This window comes from Camelina sativa, chromosome 6 (assembly GCF_030686135.1).
Source record: "Camelina sativa cultivar CO46 ecotype springtype chromosome 6, ASM3068613v1".
Classification (NCBI taxonomy): domain Eukaryota; kingdom Viridiplantae; phylum Streptophyta; class Magnoliopsida; order Brassicales; family Brassicaceae; genus Camelina; species Camelina sativa.
The window spans coordinates 11,444,745-11,467,556 of NC_141885.1; the positions used below are offsets into that span (position 1 = coordinate 11,444,745).

At 40.2% G+C, this 22,812-nt stretch overlaps 1 protein-coding gene and 1 non-coding gene across 2 annotated transcripts; one reads left to right on the top strand and one right to left on the bottom strand.

Annotated features, from left to right (window-relative positions):
• Positions 1–4,258: 4,258 nt before the first annotated feature.
• On the top strand, positions 4,259–7,078 carry LOC104698786 (DNA replication complex GINS protein PSF3). Its single transcript, XM_087452889.1, has 7 exons — positions 4,259–4,618; positions 5,319–5,414; positions 5,518–5,586; positions 5,681–5,781; positions 6,018–6,110; positions 6,381–6,520; positions 6,636–7,078. Exons 2-7 carry the CDS (start codon positions 5,370–5,372, stop codon positions 6,743–6,745), a joined length of 558 nt encoding a protein of 185 aa, XP_087309015.1. The 5' UTR covers positions 4,259–4,618; positions 5,319–5,369; the 3' UTR covers positions 6,746–7,078.
• Positions 7,079–18,926: 11,848 nt separating this feature from the next.
• On the bottom strand, positions 18,927–19,033 carry LOC147942431 (small nucleolar RNA R71). Its single transcript, XR_015560504.1, has one exon. It is a non-coding gene; the product is annotated as a small nucleolar RNA R71 (small nucleolar RNA).
• Between the last annotated feature and the right edge of the window lie 3,779 nt (positions 19,034–22,812).

Genomic DNA, 22,812 nt, shown 5'->3' on the forward strand with positions numbered 1-22,812 from the left:
TCTTGTGTATCTTTTTTGTTTTCTCCTTTTCTTTTACAAGGATTGTTTCAATTTCAATCGATAGACCTAATTCGTTTCCCGTTATACCCCTAGCTTAGTAGTCCGAATCGAATTGGTCCATTGAATTGATTGATGTGTTGGTAGGAACCCTTAGTTTCCCTCAGAACCGGGATTTATTTTGTCAGTGTACATTTGAAGTTCGCCATAGGAGAGGTTTCTTGAGTTTGGTTTCTGAGAGTGTCTTATGGTTTGATTTTTTTAATCCAATCCTAGGGGTATTGTGGTGTAGAACCTGCTTTATAGAATGACAAAGTTCTATGACATTGACAACATACTTGTTGAAGAAGAAGTTCACCATTCTTCTCCATTATCATAAATATAGATTTTGTTTGTGGCTCTCTTGTCAAATTAGGAACCTGATTTTGGATTGTTACTACTACCTTGTTGCAGTATGTACCGGTTTTATTACATAAAACAGCAAATGGAGTGGCTATTTGGTTTGCTGCATTGCTTGTAATGTCGAGTTTCATTACATAAAATTACCACTTGTACTTATACTAAACTTCTTCTGTCTATCTTTTTCGCTTTTTTTTTTTTTTGAAAAATTTTGCAAGACTACTAATGTAAAGCAATGATCATATACTTATTCTCTAAAAACCACTAAATTCCATATTTTCTCTAAGTTATTGCATTGAGTCTACGATGTTATAAGTATTAGTTACCATAAAAATTGATATTCATAAATACTGTTAACTAAACTGTATTTTGAATTAATTTGTTCTAAAAAATAACTAATTTGGTTAATCTATTACTAAAAATGTATTTAAGGTTTTTTTGTCCCACCAATTTATTTCACTTGATTTAAAAATTTTGTCGACCCGCTATTCCAATCCAATAGATAAAATTCGACCTGGTGGAGCCAGAGTGATAAAAAAGCTTCAACGCCGGTACAATACTTCTTCTTCGTTAATCCTTGTTGTTTTACTCAAAGTCCTCTCCAACGCAAGTTTCTTCGATATTGCTCCCAATCCCTCTCTTGTGTATCTTTTTTGTTTTCTCCTTTTCTTTTACAAGGTTTGTTTCACTTTCAATCGATAGACCTAATTTGTTTCCCGTTATACCCCTTGCTTAGTAATCCAAATCGAATTGTTCCGTGGAATTGATTGATGTGTTGGTAGGAACCCTTAGTTTCCCTCAGAACCGGGATTTATTTTGTCAGTGTACATTTGAAGTTCGCCATAGGAGAGGTTTCTTGAGTTTGGTTTCTGAGAGTGTCTTATGGTTTGATTTTTTTAATCCAATCCTAGGGGTATTGTGGTGTGGAACCTGCGTTATAGAATGACAAAGTTCTATGACATTGACAACATACTTGTTGAAGAAGAAGTTCACCATTCTTCTCCATTATAATAAATATAGATTTTGTTTGTGGCTCTCTTGTCAAACTAGGAACCTGATTTTGATTTGTTACTACTACCTTGTTGCAGTATGTACCGGTTTTATTACATAAAACAGCAAATGGAGTGACTATTTGGTTTGCTGCATTGCTTGTAATGTCGAGTTTCATTACATAAAATTACCACTTGTACTTATACTAAACTTCTTCTGTCTATCTTTTTCGCTTTTTTTTTTTTTTGAAAAATTTTGCAATACTACTAATGTAAAGCAATGATCATATACTTATTCTCTAAAAACCACTAAATTCCATATTTTCTCTAAGTTATTGCATTGACTCTACGATGTTATAAGTATTAGTTACCATAAAAATTGATATTCATAAATACTGTTAACTAAACTGTATTTTGAATTAATTTGTTCTAAAAAATAACTAATTTGGTTAATCTATTACTAAAAATGTATTTAAGATTTTTTTGTCCCACCAATTTATTTCACTTGATTTAAAAATTTTGTCGACCCGCTATTCCAATCCAATAGATAAAATTCGACCTGGTGGAGCCAGAGTGATAAAAAAGCTTCAACGCCGGTACAATACTTCTTCTTCGTTAATCCTTGCTGTTTTACTCAAAGTCCTCTCCAACGCAAGTTTCTTCGATATTGCTCCCAATCCCTCTCTTGTATATCTTTTTTGTTTTCTCTTTTTCTTTTACAAGGTTGGTTTCAATTTCAATCGATAGACCTAATTTGTTTCCCGTTATACCCCTTGCTTAGTAATCCAAATCGAATTGTTCCGTGGAATTGATTGATGTGTTGGTAGGAACCCTTAGTTTCCCTCAGAACCGGAATTTATTTTGTCAGTGTACATTTGAAGTTCGCCATAGGAGAGGTTTCTTGAGTTTGGTTTCTTGAGTTTGGTTTCTGAGAGTGTCTTATGGTTTGATTTTTTTAATCCAATTCTAGGGGTATTGTGGTGTGGAACCTGCGTTATAGAATGACAAAGTACTATGACATTGACGACATACTTGTTGAAGAAGAGGTTCACCATTCTTCTCCATTATAATAAATATAGATTTTGTTTGTGGCTCTCTTGTCAAATTAGGAACCTGATTTTGATTTGTTACTACTACCTTGTTGCAGTATGTACCGGTTTTATTACATAAAACAGCAAATAGAGTGACTATTTGGTTCGCTGCATTGCTTGTAATGTCGAGTTTCATTATATAAAATTACCACTTGTACTTATATTAAACTTCTTCTGTATATCTTTTTCGCTTTTTTTTTTTTTGAAAAATTTGGCTTGACTACTACTATAAAGCAATGATCATATACTTATTCTCTAAAAACCACTAAATTGCATATTTTCGCTAAGTTATTGCATTGAATCTACGATGTTATAAGTATTAATTAGCATAAAAATTGATATTCATAAACAATGTTAACTAAACTGTATTTTGAATTAATTTGTTCTAAAAATAACTAATTTTTTTAATCTATTACTAAAATTGTATTTTAGGTTTGATTGTCCCACCAATTTATTTCACTTGATATAAAAATTTTGTCGACCCGCTGTTCCAATCCAATCGATAAAATTCGACCCGGTGGAGTCAAAGTGATAAAAAAGCTTCAACGCCGGTACAGTACTTCTTCTTCGTTGAACCTTGCTCTTTTAATCAAAGTCCTCTCCAACGCAATCTTCTTCGATATTGCTCCCAATCCCTCTCTTGTTTATGTTTTTTGTTTTCTCCTTTTTTTCTACAAGGTTTGTTTCAATTTCAATCGATAGACCTAATTTGTTTCCCGGTATACCCCTAGCTTAGTAGTCCGAAACGAATTGTTCTTTGGAATTGATTGATGTGTTGGTAGGAACCCTTAATTTCCCTCAGAACCGGGATTTACTTTGTCTGTGTATATTTGAAGTTCGCCATAGGAGAGGTTTTTTTGAGTTTGGTTTCTCAGAGTGTCTTATGGTTTGATTTTTTAATCCAATTTCATGTGTATTGTGGCGTTTCTTTTCTTTCTAAATGGTTAAATGTAGGCACAATAAGGCCCATTAATTAAAAAGCTCCGTGTGTTAAGAAAAATTTCTTACGCTCCCCTGCGACCGTTTTGCTTCTCATCTTCTTCCTTGGTCAAGCGGAAAAATCACAGCTTCTCTCTCACTTTTCTTCATTTTTCTTCAAATCGTTTTCGAATTGTCTAGTCTTCTGTTTTCATCGAATCCCACACACAACACAAATTAGAGTTCTTCTCCGAACTTCTTATGTATCCCTCAAAAATGCTAGTTCCTCTCTTTTAGCTCCTTCACTCAATTTTACCGTCGATTTTTTAAATACTTTATCTGTTTTAAATGAATCGTGTGAATCTTTTTGAAAACCCTAATTTTCAATTTGGAACTGACGAATTGCCTTTTTTGTTTTTTACATAGGGTTTTCAAATTTTCAAATACACTTAAGAGAAGAGAAAGGTCAAAGAGAAAGGGTAAGTTGATTTTAAGGGTCCGAATGGTAACATCATATTTGGTTGTACGGGAAAAGCATTTTTATTGTGCGGTACGGTTCAACAACAGTACGTGCGGGAGAAAAATATTTGCGGGACAAGTACGGTTTATGTAAATAAGTGATACGAAATAATGTTTGATTGGTAAAAAAACTACTAGCGGTATTGTTAATAAAAAAATGTTTTGGTTGTTAATAAGAAAACTTTTAAAACATTTTGTTTTACTTTTAAAATAATATATTAGGTAATACACATATATATATATATATATATTTTTGTCAAACAGAAAAAAATGATAAATATATGAATCAATAAAAATACAACTAGTGTATAATTCAAGAAGAAATTTCAAAAATATATATTTTTCTATATCATTTTTTTAAAATACCTTTCAATTACAAATGGCCCGGGGATAGTGTGGACTAATAATCAAATGGTCCAATTGGTCAAAAGATCAAATTTTACCTATGACCCGTGTGGACAACTTTCTAAAAATCTAGGGTTACTAAATTTGGGGAGAAATTAGATTTTTGACAATCAATCTCTATCTGTCTCTCCGATCAAATTTCTCAATCTATCAATCGAGTCTTTTGTTTTGTGTATCATTGAATTAGGTCTGAGTTTAACACATCGAATTAGATTCCGAAGCTCTATCGGCTTTGGCTTTCGGGTTGGGTCTCATCTACGGGAACGTGAAGCTCTATCGAATCTTATGTGACCTTTGAAGGTACATCTCTATCGATTCTTATGTGATGTTGCTTATGGGTCATTCGTTTAATGGGTCATTCGTTTATGTACTTTTTAGTTTCTGTGTTTTGTTGGTGAGGTTTGATACTTTGAAGTCTTTGATCGGGTTTGATACAGTATCAATGATACTTTTATTATAAACGTTTTAAGTGTTTGGTTTAGTGCTTTATCTGATTAGTGTGTGTGTCTTCAACTGTTTTTAGTCTCTAAAGCTGTGATAGAAATTGATTTGATGTTGGTGAAGCAAAGATTGAAGTTCTTTGATGTTATGAGGTTTTCTGTGTTTGTTTATATCTAATTTCTAGATAAACTTATGTCTGAGATCTGTCAGGTTTGTCGTAATGCAACCCATTTGTCGTAATCACCTTGTTGTTTGTTACTTTCGTGGTTCACTTCTAACTGTTGAAGCTGAATAAAATGTATAGTAGTTCTCTTAACTTGTAAATATTCTGCATCTTTGACTATGTTTAATGCTACTCATGTTTACACATGTGATTCTTTGTGTAACATTATTCACTCAAATCATCAATTATAGTATTTGGTAGATTCGTTAAGCTTCATTATATGATATGATAGAGCCGTAGTTGTTGTTTAAGTTAATGCTTTTGATATGATGTTATGTCTAATTACTTGATGTGTTATGGTGTTGCAACACTGATATGATACTCCTTGCGTTTCAGATTGATCCAACCAACACTGATATAACACTGGTGTGGAACCTGCGTTAGAGAATGTCAAAGTACTATGATATTGACGACATACTTGTTGAAGAAGAGGTTCTCACCTTTCTTCTCCATTATAATAGATATAGATTTTGCTTGTGGCTCTCTTGTCAAATTAGGAATCTGATCTCGATTTGTTACTACTACCTTGTTGCAGTATGTACCGGTTATATTCCATAAAACATCAAATGGAGTGACTATTGATCCAAGTGCAGAAACTAACTGTGTCAGTATTCTCATTGCTTGTGGCTATATCTTCATATTTGCTTTTCTAAGATGTTTTTTCTGACTAGTACAATTTTCTTTGCTTTGTTTCACAGGCTGAACAAGGTTCCAAAGTTGAAGTTCCGTTCTGGCTTGCTCATGAGTTGCAGCTCAGACAAGCGGTGTCCATTAACCTTCCTGCCTGTTTTGACCAAAAGTAATCATTTTCTATAGCTTAACTGTGTCATGTTTGGATTGTGTGTCTTCAAGAATGGAGTGCGTCGATTTCGAATAATTTAGCTTGTCAATTTGATTATCTCTTTTCCTTCTTTTCTTAGTGGTTGGTTCTCTTTGCTCCATGAATTGGTTAACATTTCAGATAGTTTCCTCTAAGGAGTTTGTTTTCTTCCGCCCTGTTGTAGTCTTTTTCATGGCTTTATATATTTATTGCAGGACGAGGCTTGAAGTTCAGGCTGATGCAGCATATGTCGATCTTAGATCTCGCTGTCCATACTTCTATGAATTCGGATGCAAGTTCGAGCCACTGTGAGTTCCTTTTTAAGACTCTGTCCACTTGCCTCCCCCTCATTTTTTATGTTGTCAGAACAAAAGTCGGATTGTTTTTTGGTGTCAATTTGCTGTATAATCCTTGAGAAATATAGCTCTGGTAGCAAGATTAAATTGTGAATCAGGGATGAATATATCAATCAAGTTTGTCTAATTTGTGAAGTAGATGAAAACCAGATTAGTTACATTGTGTGGATGAAAGTAAAAACGCTTTGCTGTGGTAGTCATTCTGGTTTTTGGTCTAAACAGGGTTACAGATAGAACACTTGGGATCTTGCTATCGACTGCGTTTAAGATCAGATACAAGGAGGCACTGACAAAAGTATACACAGCAGCTCATATAACAGCTTCCAAGTACTTGTCGTTTTTAACAAAAGAAGAAACAAACTGTAAGCCTTATCGTTTTTGCCATGGTGCTGAATTGTGTTTAACTATCTAAAACTATAATAAAGCTTGTAACTTTAACAATCTTTTGTTTTTTTTGGTTATGTGAACTTTTGAAAGTGTACGAAGCAGCTCACCTGTCATCGACAGCTTTCAAGAAGTGGAAAACAGGTGGGCGTAGATTAGAGAGAGCTTCAATACTCGGAAGAAAACGCAAGGATTCTAATTAATAAGTTCCCTCAAAAACTCTTTATTCTTATCCTTGTCCAACAGAGTGATTGTGTCATATAAACATGTCAAAATAATGTTTGTAGACAACATATATTTTGCTTTTGGTTGAATCAAATAGTTCAAATCGTTTTGTAACCATATTGATTTGATGATAAACTCAGTTATGTGCTTCTTTCCGTTTACTTAAAAAATCAGATCGAACTGGTGTTACAGATTTGGCTTGAACTAAAAACAATGCCATAGGAGGATCATGTCTTTCAATATTGATCTGTTATATGTATCTTGTTATCTGGATATTTCGTTTTAATCACCAACATTGTCCTTTGTCCACTTCCATACATGGGATCAGTCATTATCTTGTTTGAAGTTCTACTTATTATTTTTCAACCTGAACAGAATCAGTGTAAGAAGATCAAATCCAACACAACACAACAATTAAAGGGAAACGAAAGTATAATATAGTAAAAAAAAGGGCTCATATCAAGCGTAAAGATTGGAAGGACCGTCATCGAGGGTAAGGGCATCTCCACTGGTAAAGATGTAAAGAAATATGTTAACATTATTTTTATGAGAAAAAAAAAATACAAATTCAAAACTAAAAGCTTTCCTAAGATATAAGTAAAAAATTCATCTCCAATGGTAAAGTTGCCAATTCAAAGTTCTTAAACCTTTTTCAAAAACTTGCTTTAAACAAAGGAAGAAGAAGAAGCTTGAACTTCAAGCAAGATTCAAATTGTTCATTCAAAGGAAGAAGGTCGAACATAACCATCCAGCTCTAGCAAACGTATCGAATGTGGCAACTGAAGTCGAAGAAACTTGAACATTTGTTTCTGCACATGTTATTGATTGGTTCAATATTTCATTATTCTCAAAGAAGTTAAAGTTAGGAAAATTGTCTAATTTCCAAGTGTCTCAAACAACCCGACCCGTTTTTTTTTTTAATAAATAATAATAATAATAATAATAATAATAATAATAATAATAATAATAATAATAAATAAACTACAACTAGTGGTCCCATACCCACTAGCCACCTAACCACAATCACAACCAACAGCAAAAATAACCAATACTAATATCCAATAAATATCCAATAGTAAATCAATATAATAACATAAACAATATCCAAATACCAAGCAACAGGAAGCACAAAACCAGCAACCTAGCCATGTTTCTAATGACTCAACTCTAGCAACCTAGCAATGCCAGACAACATCCAATCGAGTCCCTAGAACATCCTCCTCTTCATTGCCTTGATTCCGTGATCACACTTTGCCTTTACCTGCACCACAAACACAAATTGAGATGCATGAGTATTTGATAAACACTCAGTGAGGCAATCCTCCCATCTAGTGGGCTATACACACAAGCAACTGTAATCCCAATGTCCAAACAATCAACACAAACAAATATACAAACCAGGAAAACAAACATCATCTTGCTGGAAGGGAGGTGTCGACCGACACCAACCAAGTGTCGACTGACACTGGCCTTGGTGTCGACCGACACTGCCCCACTGTGTCGACCGACACTACCCCACTGTGTCGATCGATGCCGCTTCACTGGTGTCGACCGACACCAAGTGGTGTTGATCGACACTACCTCTGCAACTGCGATCCACAGGAAGGCGAGAGTCGAATCTCGCTCACAAAACTCCCCCAAATCGTCCAATACTCAAAACCCAGCAAAGAAACACACAAAAACAGCAACAAACAAGGAAGAACAAAGAATCACAGGCTTAGATTAGCCATGGTCATGCACTCACCTCTTTGCAGGAAGATTCTGACAAACAATAACGAATCCCACACTCCCAGTAAGCCTCTCACATGTTCCTAGCCTTGGATCCTCACTCCCACAGCAAGATCTCACCCATAAAGCCTTGAAAACTCACAAAAACTCAAGAACACACTTTTCTCTTCTTTTTCTCTCTGTTTCAGCGGCGAGACAACAACAAAACACGACCTAGGTCGTTTCCGCACTTTAATACCTCGGTTCAACGGTTTTCCCTAAACCAAACCGGTCCAAATCGATAATTAAATCGAAATGGTCAAACCATAGAATATTGGTCAACCGACACCACCCTTGGTGTCGATCGACACCTTCCCCCCAAAATGCACAGTTTTAGTTTGTGGGCGTTACAATTCTCCCCCACCAACATAGATTTGTCCTCGAATCCCAAACAACCATCAGCCAAGGACTCCAGTGCAACCGTATCCACAGCCCGCACTCTTCCGACCGATCTACGAAAGGTCACCTCTAGGCGATAGATTCACGTTCCAGGCATTATTTGCTATCGACTTTTGGACTTTCCTTTACTTAGAGGCCTAAACCTTGAGTTTTTATTGGCTCCTCATTAGACCGAAGCCTGCATGCCATAATATTGGCTCCTCATCGGCCCTAAGCCCGCATGCCATAATGTATAAGAAAGTGCAATACTCGTCTCTCGGGTCGCCACCCTACAGTGCGCCCCCAGATCATCATCTGAAGTCGATATACCAACTATACTCTCAGGCCATAAAGTCTTAGAGTATAGCAGTACCAGGAGAACCGAAGACCCCCAAGAGTCGCGAGCAATCAATTCTGAACACGCCTGAGTCCTATCCCTAACCAGGTTACCTTCCCGTGGCTTGCGTAAGACAACACAATGTCCTACCAACCACATATCCCCTCACTGGAATACCTCATGACCACACAAGGATCATCTCACTACCCCACAGGCCACCACAAAGGCCAAACAAATGCCCTAAACAGGATCGCCACCAAGGAAAAATAAATGTCCTAAACAGGAGGGCCACAAAGGCCAAACAAATTTCCTAAACAGGACTGCCACAAAGGCCACTCGTCCCGATTGACCGTCACAAAGACCACTCGTCGCGAAGGACCTCCTAGACAGGTAACTCTGAAAACACAGCCCGCCACAAAGGCCACACATATAGATAAACAGCCCGCCACAAAGGCCACACATCTGGCTGAAAAGCCAGCCACAAATGCCACACATCTGGCTAAACAGCCCGCCACAAAAGCCACGCAATGGCTAAACAGCCCGCCACAAAGGCCACACACGGCTAAACAGCCCGCAACCAAGGCCACACAAGCCTCTACAAGGCTTACAAACACCAAAAGTGGACAAATTTTAACTCACATAAAACTTTCCATTTTTAGACTTTTCACTTCTGGAAACTTTCCTCTTTTAGAAACTTCTATTTCAGGAAACCTTCCCTCAAACACTGCCTCATGGAAATTTTGTACCCCGAGCACCACCTCATCTTGTTACTTAGTCGCACAACCAACCACCCCTAAGCGACCAAGTAAAACAAGAGAGATGGGCTAGAATCCTCCATTCCCGCTCCAGCCATGGACTACAACTAGGACTAGGCTAGACAAGTTAAAGTCGTGACCTGCTTCTCGAACCACTTCTTGAACCTTGCCTTCATCCTCGCCTTTAGCTCCGAAGTGTGCTCCTCAACACCATCACAGTCCCAAAGGACACTCATCAAAGGAATCTTGTAACGCCTGCGAACCAAAACTTAGCGTTTTGGGGGTGGGTGTCGATCGACACTCATGGTGGTGTCGGTCGACACCACTTATTCTGGTTCGACCAGATTGATTTAATTATTGTTTTGGACTGGTTTGGTTTAGGAAAAACCATCTAACCGAGTTATTTAAGGGAGAAAACGACCTAGGTCGTGGTTGTTTTTGTCTTAAGCCGTTTTTGAGAAAAATACACATAGAAAAGGAGAGAAAATGTTCTTGAGGTTTTAGAGAGAGTTTGTGAGATTTGAAGGTGTTTTTGGAGAGATCTTGCTGTGAGAGTGAAGATCCAAGGCTAGAAACGTGGTGGGAAGGTTTTTGTGGTGGTAGCTTCGTCTTTTGGGCTTAGATCTCTTTGTTGGCTAAGGTGAGTGCATGAACATGGCTTATCTAAGCTAAGATCTCTGTTTATGTGATATTGTGTGTTGTTGGGTTGTTTATTTTGGTTGTTTGTGAGTTTTTTGTAGCTCCTGAGGCTTGGATTCGTTCCTGGGATCGTGTGGGACGAAAAGGAGAAGTTTGGAGGCGAGATTCAGAGGTTCTATTTGAAGGAAATCACTGCTCGACAGTGGTTTCGGTCGACACCATGTGGAGGTTTCGGTCGACACCATGTGGAGGTGTCGGTCGACACCGTTAGGGTTTTGGGGGTGTCAAGCAGGTGTCGGTCGACACCCAAGTGGTGTTGGTCGACACCAGATGTCCATTGTCGGTCAACACCTTCTGGTATCGGTCGAGACCCTTCTGACAGTAACCAGATTTTGTCGGGTCACTTGTGCATGTTCCTGGTTTGTTTTATTGTTGTTGTTTGTGGCATGAGAGGTCTTATTTCTTGTGTGTATAGCCCAGTAGATGGGAGGATTGCCTCACTGAGTATTTATCAAATACTTATGCATCTCAATTTGTGTTTGTGGTGCAGGTAAAGGCAAACTGTGATCGTGGAATCAAGGCAATGAAGAGGAGGATGTTCTAGGGACTCGATTGTTTGTTGTCTGGCATTGCTAGGTTGCTAGATTTGGGTCATTACAAACATTGCTAGGTTGCTGGTTCTATGTTTCCTGTTGTTGAATTATTCGAGATTAATTATGTTATAATAATAGTTTATTATTGGATATTTATTGATTATTGGTATTGTTTATTTCCGCGGTTAGTTGTGATTGTGGTTAGGTCGCTAGTGGGTATGGGACGACTACTTGTAGTTTATATATTATTATTATTTGTTATTAAAAAAAACGGGTCATGTCTTTTCAAATCTTCTTCTTCCGAAGTTTCTTGATCCTCCTTTCGAGCACCCACACTGGTCTCGCCTCCAAAGTCATGTTAGGCTGAAGATCCTCAGGAATCTTAACCAAGAACTGACCATCCTCACGGAGGCACTTCCGCAACATAGACACATGGAAAACTTTATGGAATGCTCGTATAACCTCTGTTAACTCTAGTCTATATGCCACTGGTCCAACCCGCTCAATCCCTCTGAACGGACTTATATACCTCAGACTCAACTTAGTCTCAATCAATGACCTGTTCGGACCCTGCAACATGGCCATCTTGAGGTACACTCTATCTCCAACCTGAAACTCAAGATCTCTCCTCCTCCTATCGGCATAACTCCTCTGCCGATCCTGAGCTTCCTTCATGTTCAGCTTGAGAACCTGAATCTTCTCTGAGGTCTCCTGAACAAAATCTGCCCCGTACATACTCCTCTCCCCCACCTGAGTCCAGCATAACTTTGTACGACACGGCCTCCCATACAAAGCCTCATAAGGAGCCATCCCAATACTCGCCTGGTAACTGTTGGTGTAAGCAAACTCTACCAAGCTCAAATGATCTGCCCAATGGCCACCCCAATCCAGCACACACATCCTCAGCAAATCCTCGAACATCTGGATCGTCCTCTTTGACTGTCCATCTGTCTGGGGATGATAAGTTGTAGTCATATGCACCTTAGTGCCCATCTCTGCCTGAAATGCCCTCCAGAACACCGAAGTGAACTTGGAATTCCTATCAGACACAATGCTCACTGGCACCCCATGCAACCTGACTATCTTCTTCACATACTTCTAAGCCAAGACTGCTGCTCCATCAGTCTTCTTAATAGCTAGAAAATGTGCCGACTTGTTCAGCCGGTCCACAATGACCCAAATAGCATCAAACGTCCTGGACACTGGTAAACCAACCACGAAGTCCATAGTAATCATATCCCACTTCACTCTGGAATGGGAAGACTCTTCAGCAATCCACCTGGTACCCGATGCTCAGCCTTCACTATCTGACACACATCACACCTCGCGACCAAGCTATCCACATCCTTCTTCATCCCGACCCAATGATAGTATCTCTTGAGGTCACGATACATCTTACTCGCTCCTGGATGAATAGAGAATGCTCGCATGAGGCTTTCTCAGGATCTCCTGCCTCAACTCCTAATCCTTAGGCACACAAATCCGCCCATGTACCAAAATAGTACCATTAACTGAGACCTGATATTCATAATCAACAGCCTTCGAGGCATTCACCAGCCCCAAATCATTCTCCTGAGCCAAACGCACTCTGCTCAACGAATCCGCTCTATCAGTTGCAGCCAAGCCCAACGGCTCATGAGAAACCGCACACAAACTCAAAGCACTTATCTCTCCTACCAGAGAATCCATATCCTGCTCCTGAGTCGAAGCTGCCCTCTTCCGACTCAGAGCATTTGCAACCAGGTTAGCCTTACCATGTGGATAAGCTATCTCCAGATCATAATCCGCCACCAGCTATATCCACCGCCTCTGCCTCAAGTTCATCTTGGGCTGAGTGAATATATACTTCAGGCTCTTATGATCTGTAAACACCTGTACCTTTGCACCAAAAAGATAAGATCTCCAAATCTTCAAGGCAAAAACTACAGCATCCATCTCCAAGTCATGAGTAGGATAATTGTCCTCTTGCTTCCACAACTACCGCGAAACATAGGCAATCACCTTCCCATGCTGCATCAACACACACCCCAACCAACTCTGGATGCATCTGTATACACCACATAGGGTTCTCCCTGCTCAGGCAAAGCCAATACTGAAGTAGTAGTCAACATCTCCTTCAGGCTTGCAAAGCCCTCCTCGCACTCCTGTGACCACACAAAAGGAACATACTTCCCTTTCAACTTAGTCATAGGACGTTGCTTGCAAAGCCCTGCCCAAACCTCCTGTAATAACCTGCCAACCCAAGGAAACTCCTGATATCTGTGGCATTCTGCGGTCTAATCTAATCTCTAATAGCCTGAATCATCTCCGGATCTACAGAAACCCCATCTGCTGAAACTATGTGACCCAGAAAACCCATTTCATGCTGCTAGAAACTGCACTTGCTCAACTTGGCAAACAACTTCTGCTCCCGCAGCTTCTCCAGAACTGCCCTCAAATGCATTGCATGCTCCTCAGGACTCTTGGAATAAACGAGGATATCGTCGATGAAGATGATGACAAACACATCCAGAAACTCCTGAAACACGCTGTTCATCAACCTCATAAACACTGCTGGCTCATTTGTCAACCCAACGACAACGCCACGAACTCATAAAGCCATACCTCTTCCTTCTACTTGACGAACAACACAGACGCTCCCCACAGTGAAGTGATAAGACGTAAGAATCCCCTATTTTCTTCCTCAGCTCTACTAGACTAATAATCAAGTATGCAGACATAAACTCACCACCACCCGAATATCAACACCTCTTATCCACAAGATTGCTTATTACAAAATTAGCTTTCCGCTTAGCAATTCTCCACAACAAATCATCAATATGAGCGTAATAAAACAAACAAGTACCATATGTTCGCATATTCTGATTCACCGCATCAAATGCTTTCCAAGCCGCCAACTCAAACCACCTACCTTGTTTCCCTCAGCAAGCTTACCAAAACCCTGAATCTAGCAATCCTGTCCATTTCCAATGAACTTAATCCATTATCGTCGCAACGATTAGATTCTCCTGCCATGAAGGCTTCTCATAAACTTATGTATCTGGCAAACATGCCTTTTCCGGCTCAAACTTTCTGCAACTCCCCTTCCCGGGACTCCACCTCCACCGACCTCACAATCATGGTGCAACAGCCACACACTCATAACCGCTCTGGTCATAGAACCCTGTGGTCCAAGTATAACATTGCAATGTTACACCTGCCCACTCAACTTCTCATATCAACCTGGATTACCCATCAAACAGAGAAGTATTTGATCCAACTACATATGACCACCTATCTGCCCCTTTAGGCTCAATACCTCTCGAGAAAAATCTCGTACCGGTCAACTATACTGCTCCATCCTCCTAACAAAAGATGGCTAATCCTCAACATCCGCAGCCCTCGGCTGCACCCCGCCACATGCGGTACAACTGGAGCCTGCACTGGTACCCATCTCGGTAACCGCTCCCACAGCACGCCAACAGATCCGCCAAGCGATCATCTCGACCTTGGGCTCCACCTACTGCAACCCCACACTTGGGTTCCCAGCACCCCTGGCACGCTCACCGGCTAACCCCCTCTGGTCCCTCCTGATACGCTTGCGATCCTATGGCGTACCTCCTCGTGGAACTCTGGACCACAAACTCGCTGGCCCTAGAAACCCGCTCGACCACGACCACGACAACGCCCACGTCCACGACCAAAAACTCAAACACATGTAACCACTGCACTTCCAAGAACAGCGGCTAACAAGCAACCTTAACATAACACAAAACCACAAAAACATAAACTCATCGTGGAATCACACTATAGGCTCGAAGAGGATGTTCTAGGACTTCATGCCACACAAAATTTACTAACTTACATAATCAACCAAAGCATGCAATCCAAACATCAACAACAGAAACCTAGTGAACCCAAACCTAGAACCGTAAGGGCTCTGATACCAAACTGAAACGACCGACCCGTTTTTTTAAAAAATAAATAAATAATAATAATAATAATAATAAATAAACTACAACTAGCGGTCCCATACCCACTAGCCACCTAACCAGAATCACAACCAACAGCGGAAATATAATCAATACCAATATCCAATAAATATCCAATAGTAAACCAATATAAATATCCAAATACCAAGCAACAGGAAGCACAAAACCAGCAACCTAGCCATGTTTATAATGACTCAAATCTAGCAACCTAGCAATGCCAGACAACATTCAATCGAGTTCATAGAACATCCTCCTCTTCATTGCCTTGATTCCACGATCACACTTTGACTTTACCTGCACAAAAAACACAAATTGAGATGTATGAATATTTGATAAACACTCAGTGAGGCAATCCTCCCATCTACTGGGCAATACACACAAGCAACTGTAATCCCAATGTCCAAACAATCAACACACACAAACATACAAACCAGGAAAACAAACATCATCTCGCTGGAAGGGAGGTGTCGACCGCCACCAGCAAAGTGTCGACCGCCACCAGCAAAGTGTCGACCGACATTGGCCTTGGTGTCGACCGACACTACCCCACAGTGTCGATCGATGTTGCTTCACTGGTGTCGATCGGCACTACCTCTCCAACTGCCATCCGCACGAAACCGAGAGTCAAATCTCGCTCACAAAACTCCCCCCATTGTCCAATACTCAAAATCCAAGCCAAATGCGTCCTTAGGAACTTGTAGCAATCAATCCCAGCAAAGAAACACACAAAAACAGCAACAAACAAGCAAGAACAAGGAATCACAGGCTTAGATTAGCCATGGTCATGCTCTCACCTCTTTGCAGGAAGATTCTGACAAACAATGACGAATCCCACACTCCCAGTAAGCCTCTCACACGTTCCTAGCCTCGGATCCTCACTCCCACAGTAAGATCTCACCCAGAAGGCTTTGAAATCTCACAAAAACTCACAAAACTCAAGAACACACTTTTCTCTTCTTTTTCTCTCTGTTTCAGCGGCGAGACAACAACAAAACATGATCTAGGTCGTTTCCTCACTTTAATACCTCGGTTCAACGGTTTTCTCTAAACCAAACCGGTCCAAATCGATAATTAAATCGAAATGGTCGAACCAGAGAATATTGGTGTCGATCGACACCCTCCTGATGTTCATATATTTTACCTTGTTTTCCCTTAGTTTATTCACAACTTTTGCATCTTTTGCTATCCATTTAGGCCATTATTGTGTAGCTTTAGGACTAATCATGCATTAGAGTATAGTTGCATTGCATTTGCATCTTTTCATGCATAAACAGGTGATTTTGGAGCTTAAGGAGCATGGAAGCAATGCTGAGGAGAAGTGAAGCAATCCTGAGGAGAAAACAAGAGAGTTAAGGCTGTAGAATCAAAGTCCGGAGTCCAAATCGACCGCACCACTCGACCACCACTCGACCGTGTGCTGAGGAGGACTCGACCGAGTGGAGAATGCACGAGAGAAGCTAGCTCGACCAGCCACTCGACCGAGCACTGGTCGAGTTGACCGAGCCGTTGACTACTTTGACTTTTTGTATTTTTTAGGGCTTCCACCTCATCTCCTATATAAAGCCCTTGTACCTGCAGCCACCAAAGAGTCCATCTTTTTAGAGAGTCTAAAACCTAGTTTTTACCTTTTTTAGATTTTATTCCTTTTGCACTTTTCTTTTATTTTAGATTTTGTACTTGTTTGAGAGAGAAAGACTAGATTCTTATATTTTGTTTGTTTCATAACTTTCAAAGTATTAAGATTTCGAGTTTTATTCCTTCATCAATATTGTAGATCTCTGTTTCATCTTTCTAATGATGCAAGTTTCATTATTTTCTGGGTTTTTGACATATTTCACCATGTGTTCTTGTGAGTAGTTTGTTTAGGACCTTGAGGATGGGTTATGCTGGGTTGATCTTGTGGTTTGTTTGATTTGGTCAAGCTTGATTGTTGTAGATCTCGTCTAGGCTAGATGATCTTAATGCTGATCCTATATCTGAGAAGGTAGGGTTTGATTTCAAGCATCTTAGCATCACACCAATGTCTAAGGAGCATAGATAAGGCTAGATCTAGAGCTTACCATTAGGCTTGCTAAAAGATTAGAAGTCTTGTTTGGTTTGAGATGTATTTCTTAATGCCTGCTTGTGTAGATTCTTTTCTTTGTAAGAACAAGTCTAGAAATGCATAGGTTTGATTGTTTCTTGCCATGAGAGTGGATTAAACATGTATTAGAATAGTATGTCTAGAGATCAGCTCAAAGTTTGCTTGAGATTTGTTGACCAAGTTAGATAACCACAATGATTAGCTCAGCCCATGAATCCCTCCTCAAGGCCTTCTTTGTTTATTGAAATCTTAGTCTAAATATCATTGCTTGCTTGTTGTTTGATTAGTTTTAGCATTGCTCTGTTTTTCTTGTGTTGCTCTGTTTTCACGTTTAAGTCTAGCTCGACCACGTACTCGACCTACACTCGGTCGAGTGCTGCTCGAGTTCATCCCCAGAACTTGTGTTTTTGATTTGTGATTGTCTTGTTTCATTCCTGTTTCATTTCCATTGCATTCACGTAGTTTCCTGTTCATTACTTGTATTGCATTAGTTCATTAGCATAGTTTCTATCTCTGTTCTAGTTTCATTATAGCTTTAATTTGTCTGTTCTGTTTGCATTTAGTATCTTGTTCTAGTTGTTTTTACTTTCTGCATTTCATATCTCATTTTAGGATTGTTAGTGACAAACAATCTTTACAATTGGCTTGACTTAGACTCATATGCACATCTTAATTGTTCACAATCACTCAGATAGGATTGACACCTCTTATACTGCAACTGCATAAGGGGAATTGAAACACCCTGACTTCTATTCATTCCATACATCATCATTCCATACATCATTCATTCATACACCACAAAGAAAGTCAGTTTCAATTTGGCGTCGTTGCCCATTTGAGTGTGTTTTGTGACATTTAGGATCATTATTAGTCTAAGATTAAGTTCGTTTTAAACACTTGTGAAGTTACTGAACTGGAATCTTCCTTTGCTTGGCTGTTTTGTGTTTCAGGTACCCACTCGACCACCTACTCAACCACCACTCGACCGAGCTGTGATCGAGCACTTGATCGAGCCAGAAGCCGGATCAAATTAGCCATTACTTCCCAGTCGACTCGACCACCCACTCGAGCCTGCGCTCGACCGTGTACCTGTTCGAGTCTGTAGTAGAGTTTGTTGATGCACACAAGGTCAAAAGGCAAAGATAGTCTTCAACAACCTATTGACAACATCCACAGACTACAAAAGGGTTTGAGACATAAGCAAGGAAGAGTAGTTCAACAACAACAAGGTCAAGACATCATGGAGCAACAAGCTATCCATGAGCAAAGACCAAGGCACATTGGTGCAGGAGATGCACCCAATACCCACAACCAAAGGGCTGGAATTGTGCCACCTTCAGTAGCAAACAATAACTTTGAGATCAAGAGTGGATTGATCTCAATGATACAAGCCAACAAGTTTCATGGGTTGCCAATGGAGGATCCACTAGATCACTTTGATGAGTTTGACAGAATATGTGGCCTCACAAAGATCAATGGAGTGAGTGAAGATGGATTCAAATTAAGGCTCTTCCCATTTTCTCTTGGAGACAAAGCTCACCTTTGGGAGAAGATTCTACCTACTGGAGCTATCACCACATGGGATGCATGCAAGAAAGCTTTTCTGGCCAAGTTCTTCTCCAATGCAAGGACTGCTAGGCTGAGGAATGAGATTTCTGGGTTTGCTCAAAGGAATAATGAGAGCTTTTGTGAAGCTTGGGAGAGGTTTAAAGGATTCCAAACTCAGTGTCCTCACCATGGCTTCAGCAATGAGTCACTTCTAAGCACCTTGTATAGAGGAGTGCTTCCCAAGATAAGAATGCTTCTTGACACAGCCTCCAATGGCAACTTCCTCAACAAGAATGTGGAAGAAGGATGGGAATTAGTTGAGAATCTTGCTCAATCTGATGGCAATTATAATGAGGACTATGATAGGACCATAAGGAGCTCCTCAACTGATCAAGAGGACAAGTATAAGAAGGATTTGAAGATGGTCAATGAGAAGCTTGACAAGATCCTCCTCAGCCAATCCAAGTCCATTCACTTCATTGGTGAAGAGGAAGCTCCAGTTCAAGAGGGGGAGCCTGAATTTGCTGAGTTGTGCTACATGCAAAACCAGGGAGGATTCAAAGGCTACAACCAAGGAGGTTTCAAGAACAACAATCTCTCTTATATGAGCACCAATGTGGCCAACCCTCAAGACCAGGTCTATCCACCTCCTCAATCTCAACAGCAACAAAACTACATCCGCAAGCAACAACACCAAGTGTTCCAGCCCCAATTGTGTCCCCCACCAGGGTTTCAGACTAACCAAGGCCAGGAACAAGACTTAAGAGCAATGATGCAACAGTTGTTGATTGGGCAAACACAAGGCAAGATTGAGACAACAAACAGGATTGCTGAGCTGAACAAGAGGATAGATGATATTTACAGTGAACTTCATGCCAAGTATGACACACTGACATCCAGGATTGTGACTATGGAGAACCACCAAGCTTCTGCCTCAAAGAATGACCATCACAAGGGCACATCCATTGTACAAACTACTGAATTTGCCAGTGCTATCAATCTTCGCAGTGGAAGAGTCTTACCAACACGGCTAGGAGCACATCCCAACATTGAGGACAGTGGAATTCAGGAAGGGGAGGGTTTCCAACAGGAAGAAACTCAGGATGAACACACCATTGAATTCAACGTACCACTCGACCACTCACTTGACCGAGTAGGTGGTCGAGTACCCGATCGAGCTGATTCTCAGGAGAAAATCAATTCAGTCACCTCCAAAGAAAAAGAAGTCTGGTTCATTCCTCCTCCTTACAAGCCTCCACTACCTTTCCCAGGAAGATTTAAGAAACAGATGGTTGAAAAGTACAAGGCATTGTTTAACAAACAAGTTAGAGAGATTGAGCTTAGGATGCCTCTAATAGATGCCTTTGTAATGATTCCTCCTTACCAAAAATTCTTGAAAGATGCTGTGATGGAAAGGATCAAGGAAGTTCAAGGAATGGTGATTCTCAGCCATGAGTGTAGTGCCATAATCCAAAAGCAAGTGAACCCTCAAAAGCTAAGAGATCCTAGTTCCTTTACTCTACCTTGCTCTATAGGGCCCTTAACCTTCAATAGATGCCTTTGTGATTTGGGAGCCTCAGTAAGCCTAATGCCTCTATCAGTTGCTAAGCGCCTAGGGTTTACAAGGTATAAGCCATGCAACATCTCCCTAATCCTAGCTGATAGATCAATAAGATTACCACATGGTGTTTTGGAAGATCTACCAGTTAGAGTTGGAGCAGTGGAAGTCCCAACAGACTTTGTAGTCTTGGAAATGGATGAAGAACCAAAAGATCCTTTGATCTTGGGGAGACCTTTCCTAGCTACAACAGGAGCAATAATTGATGTGAGACAAGGGAAGATTGATCTCAACTTGGGAGAAGACCTCAAAATGACATTTGACATTGTAGAGGCTATGAAGAAACCAACAATTGGAGGACAAGTCTTTTGGGTTGAAGAGTTGGACAACTTATCAGGAGAATTGATGGAAGAGCTAGCAGAACAAGATCACCTTAGAACTGTTTTGACCAAAAGTGGAGAGGAAGGGTTTATCCATGAAGAGACTAAGGCCTATGAAGGTATATTGGACTCCTGTGAAGAATCACACCATCCAGAGGTTTTTGAGGGGTTACAAGCATTAAGAGAGGAAGTTTGGGCAGTTCAAACAGCATATACGGATAGCTCGACCACCCACTCGAGCACACACTCGGCCGAGCACCAACACTACTCGACCGAGTGCACTGCCGAACCCCACACAGACGACTGGTCTGAACTGAACGCACCAAAAGTAGAGCTAAAACCTCGCCCTTCTGGGCTAAGGTACGTCTTTTTAGGTGAGAACTCTACTTGTCCTGTGATAGTAAATGCTAACTTGAGTAGGAAAGAGCTTGATTTGCTAGTTGTAGAGCTAAGGAAGTTTAGAAAAGCTATTGGTTATACTTTGGATGACATTAAAGGAATTAGACCTAGTCTTTGCATGCATAGAATCCACCTTGAAAATGAATCCTACTCTAGTATTGAACCTCAAAGAAGGCTTAATCCCAACCTAAAGGAAGTAGTCAAAAAGGAGATTCTAAAATTGCTTGGAGCTGGTGTGATCTATCCTATCTCTGATAGTACTTGGGTCTCACCAGTCCACTGTGTCCCTAAAAAAGGAGGAATCACTGTAGTAAAGAATGATCATGATGAGTTAATTCCCACTAGAACCATAACAGGACATAGAATGTGCATTGACTATAGGAAGCTTAATTCTGCTACTAGGAAAGATCATTTTCCTCTTCCATTTATTGATCAAATGTTGGAAAGATTAGCCAATCATACTCATTACTGTTTCTTGGATGGATATTCTGGATTTTTCCAAATTCCTATTCATCCCAATGATCAAGAGAAGACAACATTCACATGTCCATATGGTACCTTTGCATATAGGAGGATGCCATTTGGATTATGTAATGCTCCAGCTACTTTTCAAAGGTGCATGATGTCAATCTTCTCTGATCTTATTGAGGATGTGGTTGAAGTTTTTATGGATGACTTCTCTGTCTATGGAGATTCCTTTTCTTCTTGTCTTACTAATCTATGCAGAGTTTTAAAGAGATGTGAGGAGACAAATCTAGTCCTAAATTGGGAAAAATGTCACTTCATGGTTGAAGAAGGGATAGTTCTTGGTCATAAGATTTCAGAGAAGGGTATTGAGGTTGACAAAGCAAAGATTGAAGTCATGGTTCAACTTCAACCACCAAAAACAGTTAAGGACATAAGAAGCTTTCTTGGTCATGCTGGATTTTATAGAAGGTTCATCAAGGATTTCTCAAAGATAGCTAGGCCATTGACAAGGTTGCTTTGCAAGGAGACTGAGTTCAACTTTGATGAAGATTGTTTGAAGGCTTTCAAGGAGATCAAGGCTGCTTTAATATCAGCCCCAATAGTCCAAGCTCCAAACTGGGATCTTCCATTTGAGATTATGTGTGATGCTTCAGACTTTGCAGTAGGGGCAGTTCTGGGACAGAAAAAAGATAAGAAGCTGCATGTTATTCACTATGCAAGTAGGACCTTGGATGAAACTCAAGGAAGATATTCAACAACAGAGAAAGAGCTTCTAGCAGTGGTCTTTGCCTTTGAAAAATTCAGAAGCTACTTAGTAGGGTCCAAAGTAATTGTGTACACCGATCATGCTGCTTTGAGGCACATCTACTCAAAGAAGGACACAAAACCAAGGTTGCTAAGATGGATTATGCTTCTCCAAGAGTTTGACATGGAAATAGTTGATAAAAAAGGGATTGAGAATGGAGTAGCTGATCATTTGTCCAGAATGAGGATAGAGGAGGAGATTCCAATCGATGATTCAATGCCTGAGGAGAAGCTGATGCTGATAGGGACAACTCGGCCTCCAACTCGACCGCCTACTCGAGCATGCACTCGATCGAGTATGTTTGGGCACACGATCGAGCAGGATGAGATGGAGGAGTGGATGGCACTTGAAAGTGAAGATCTAC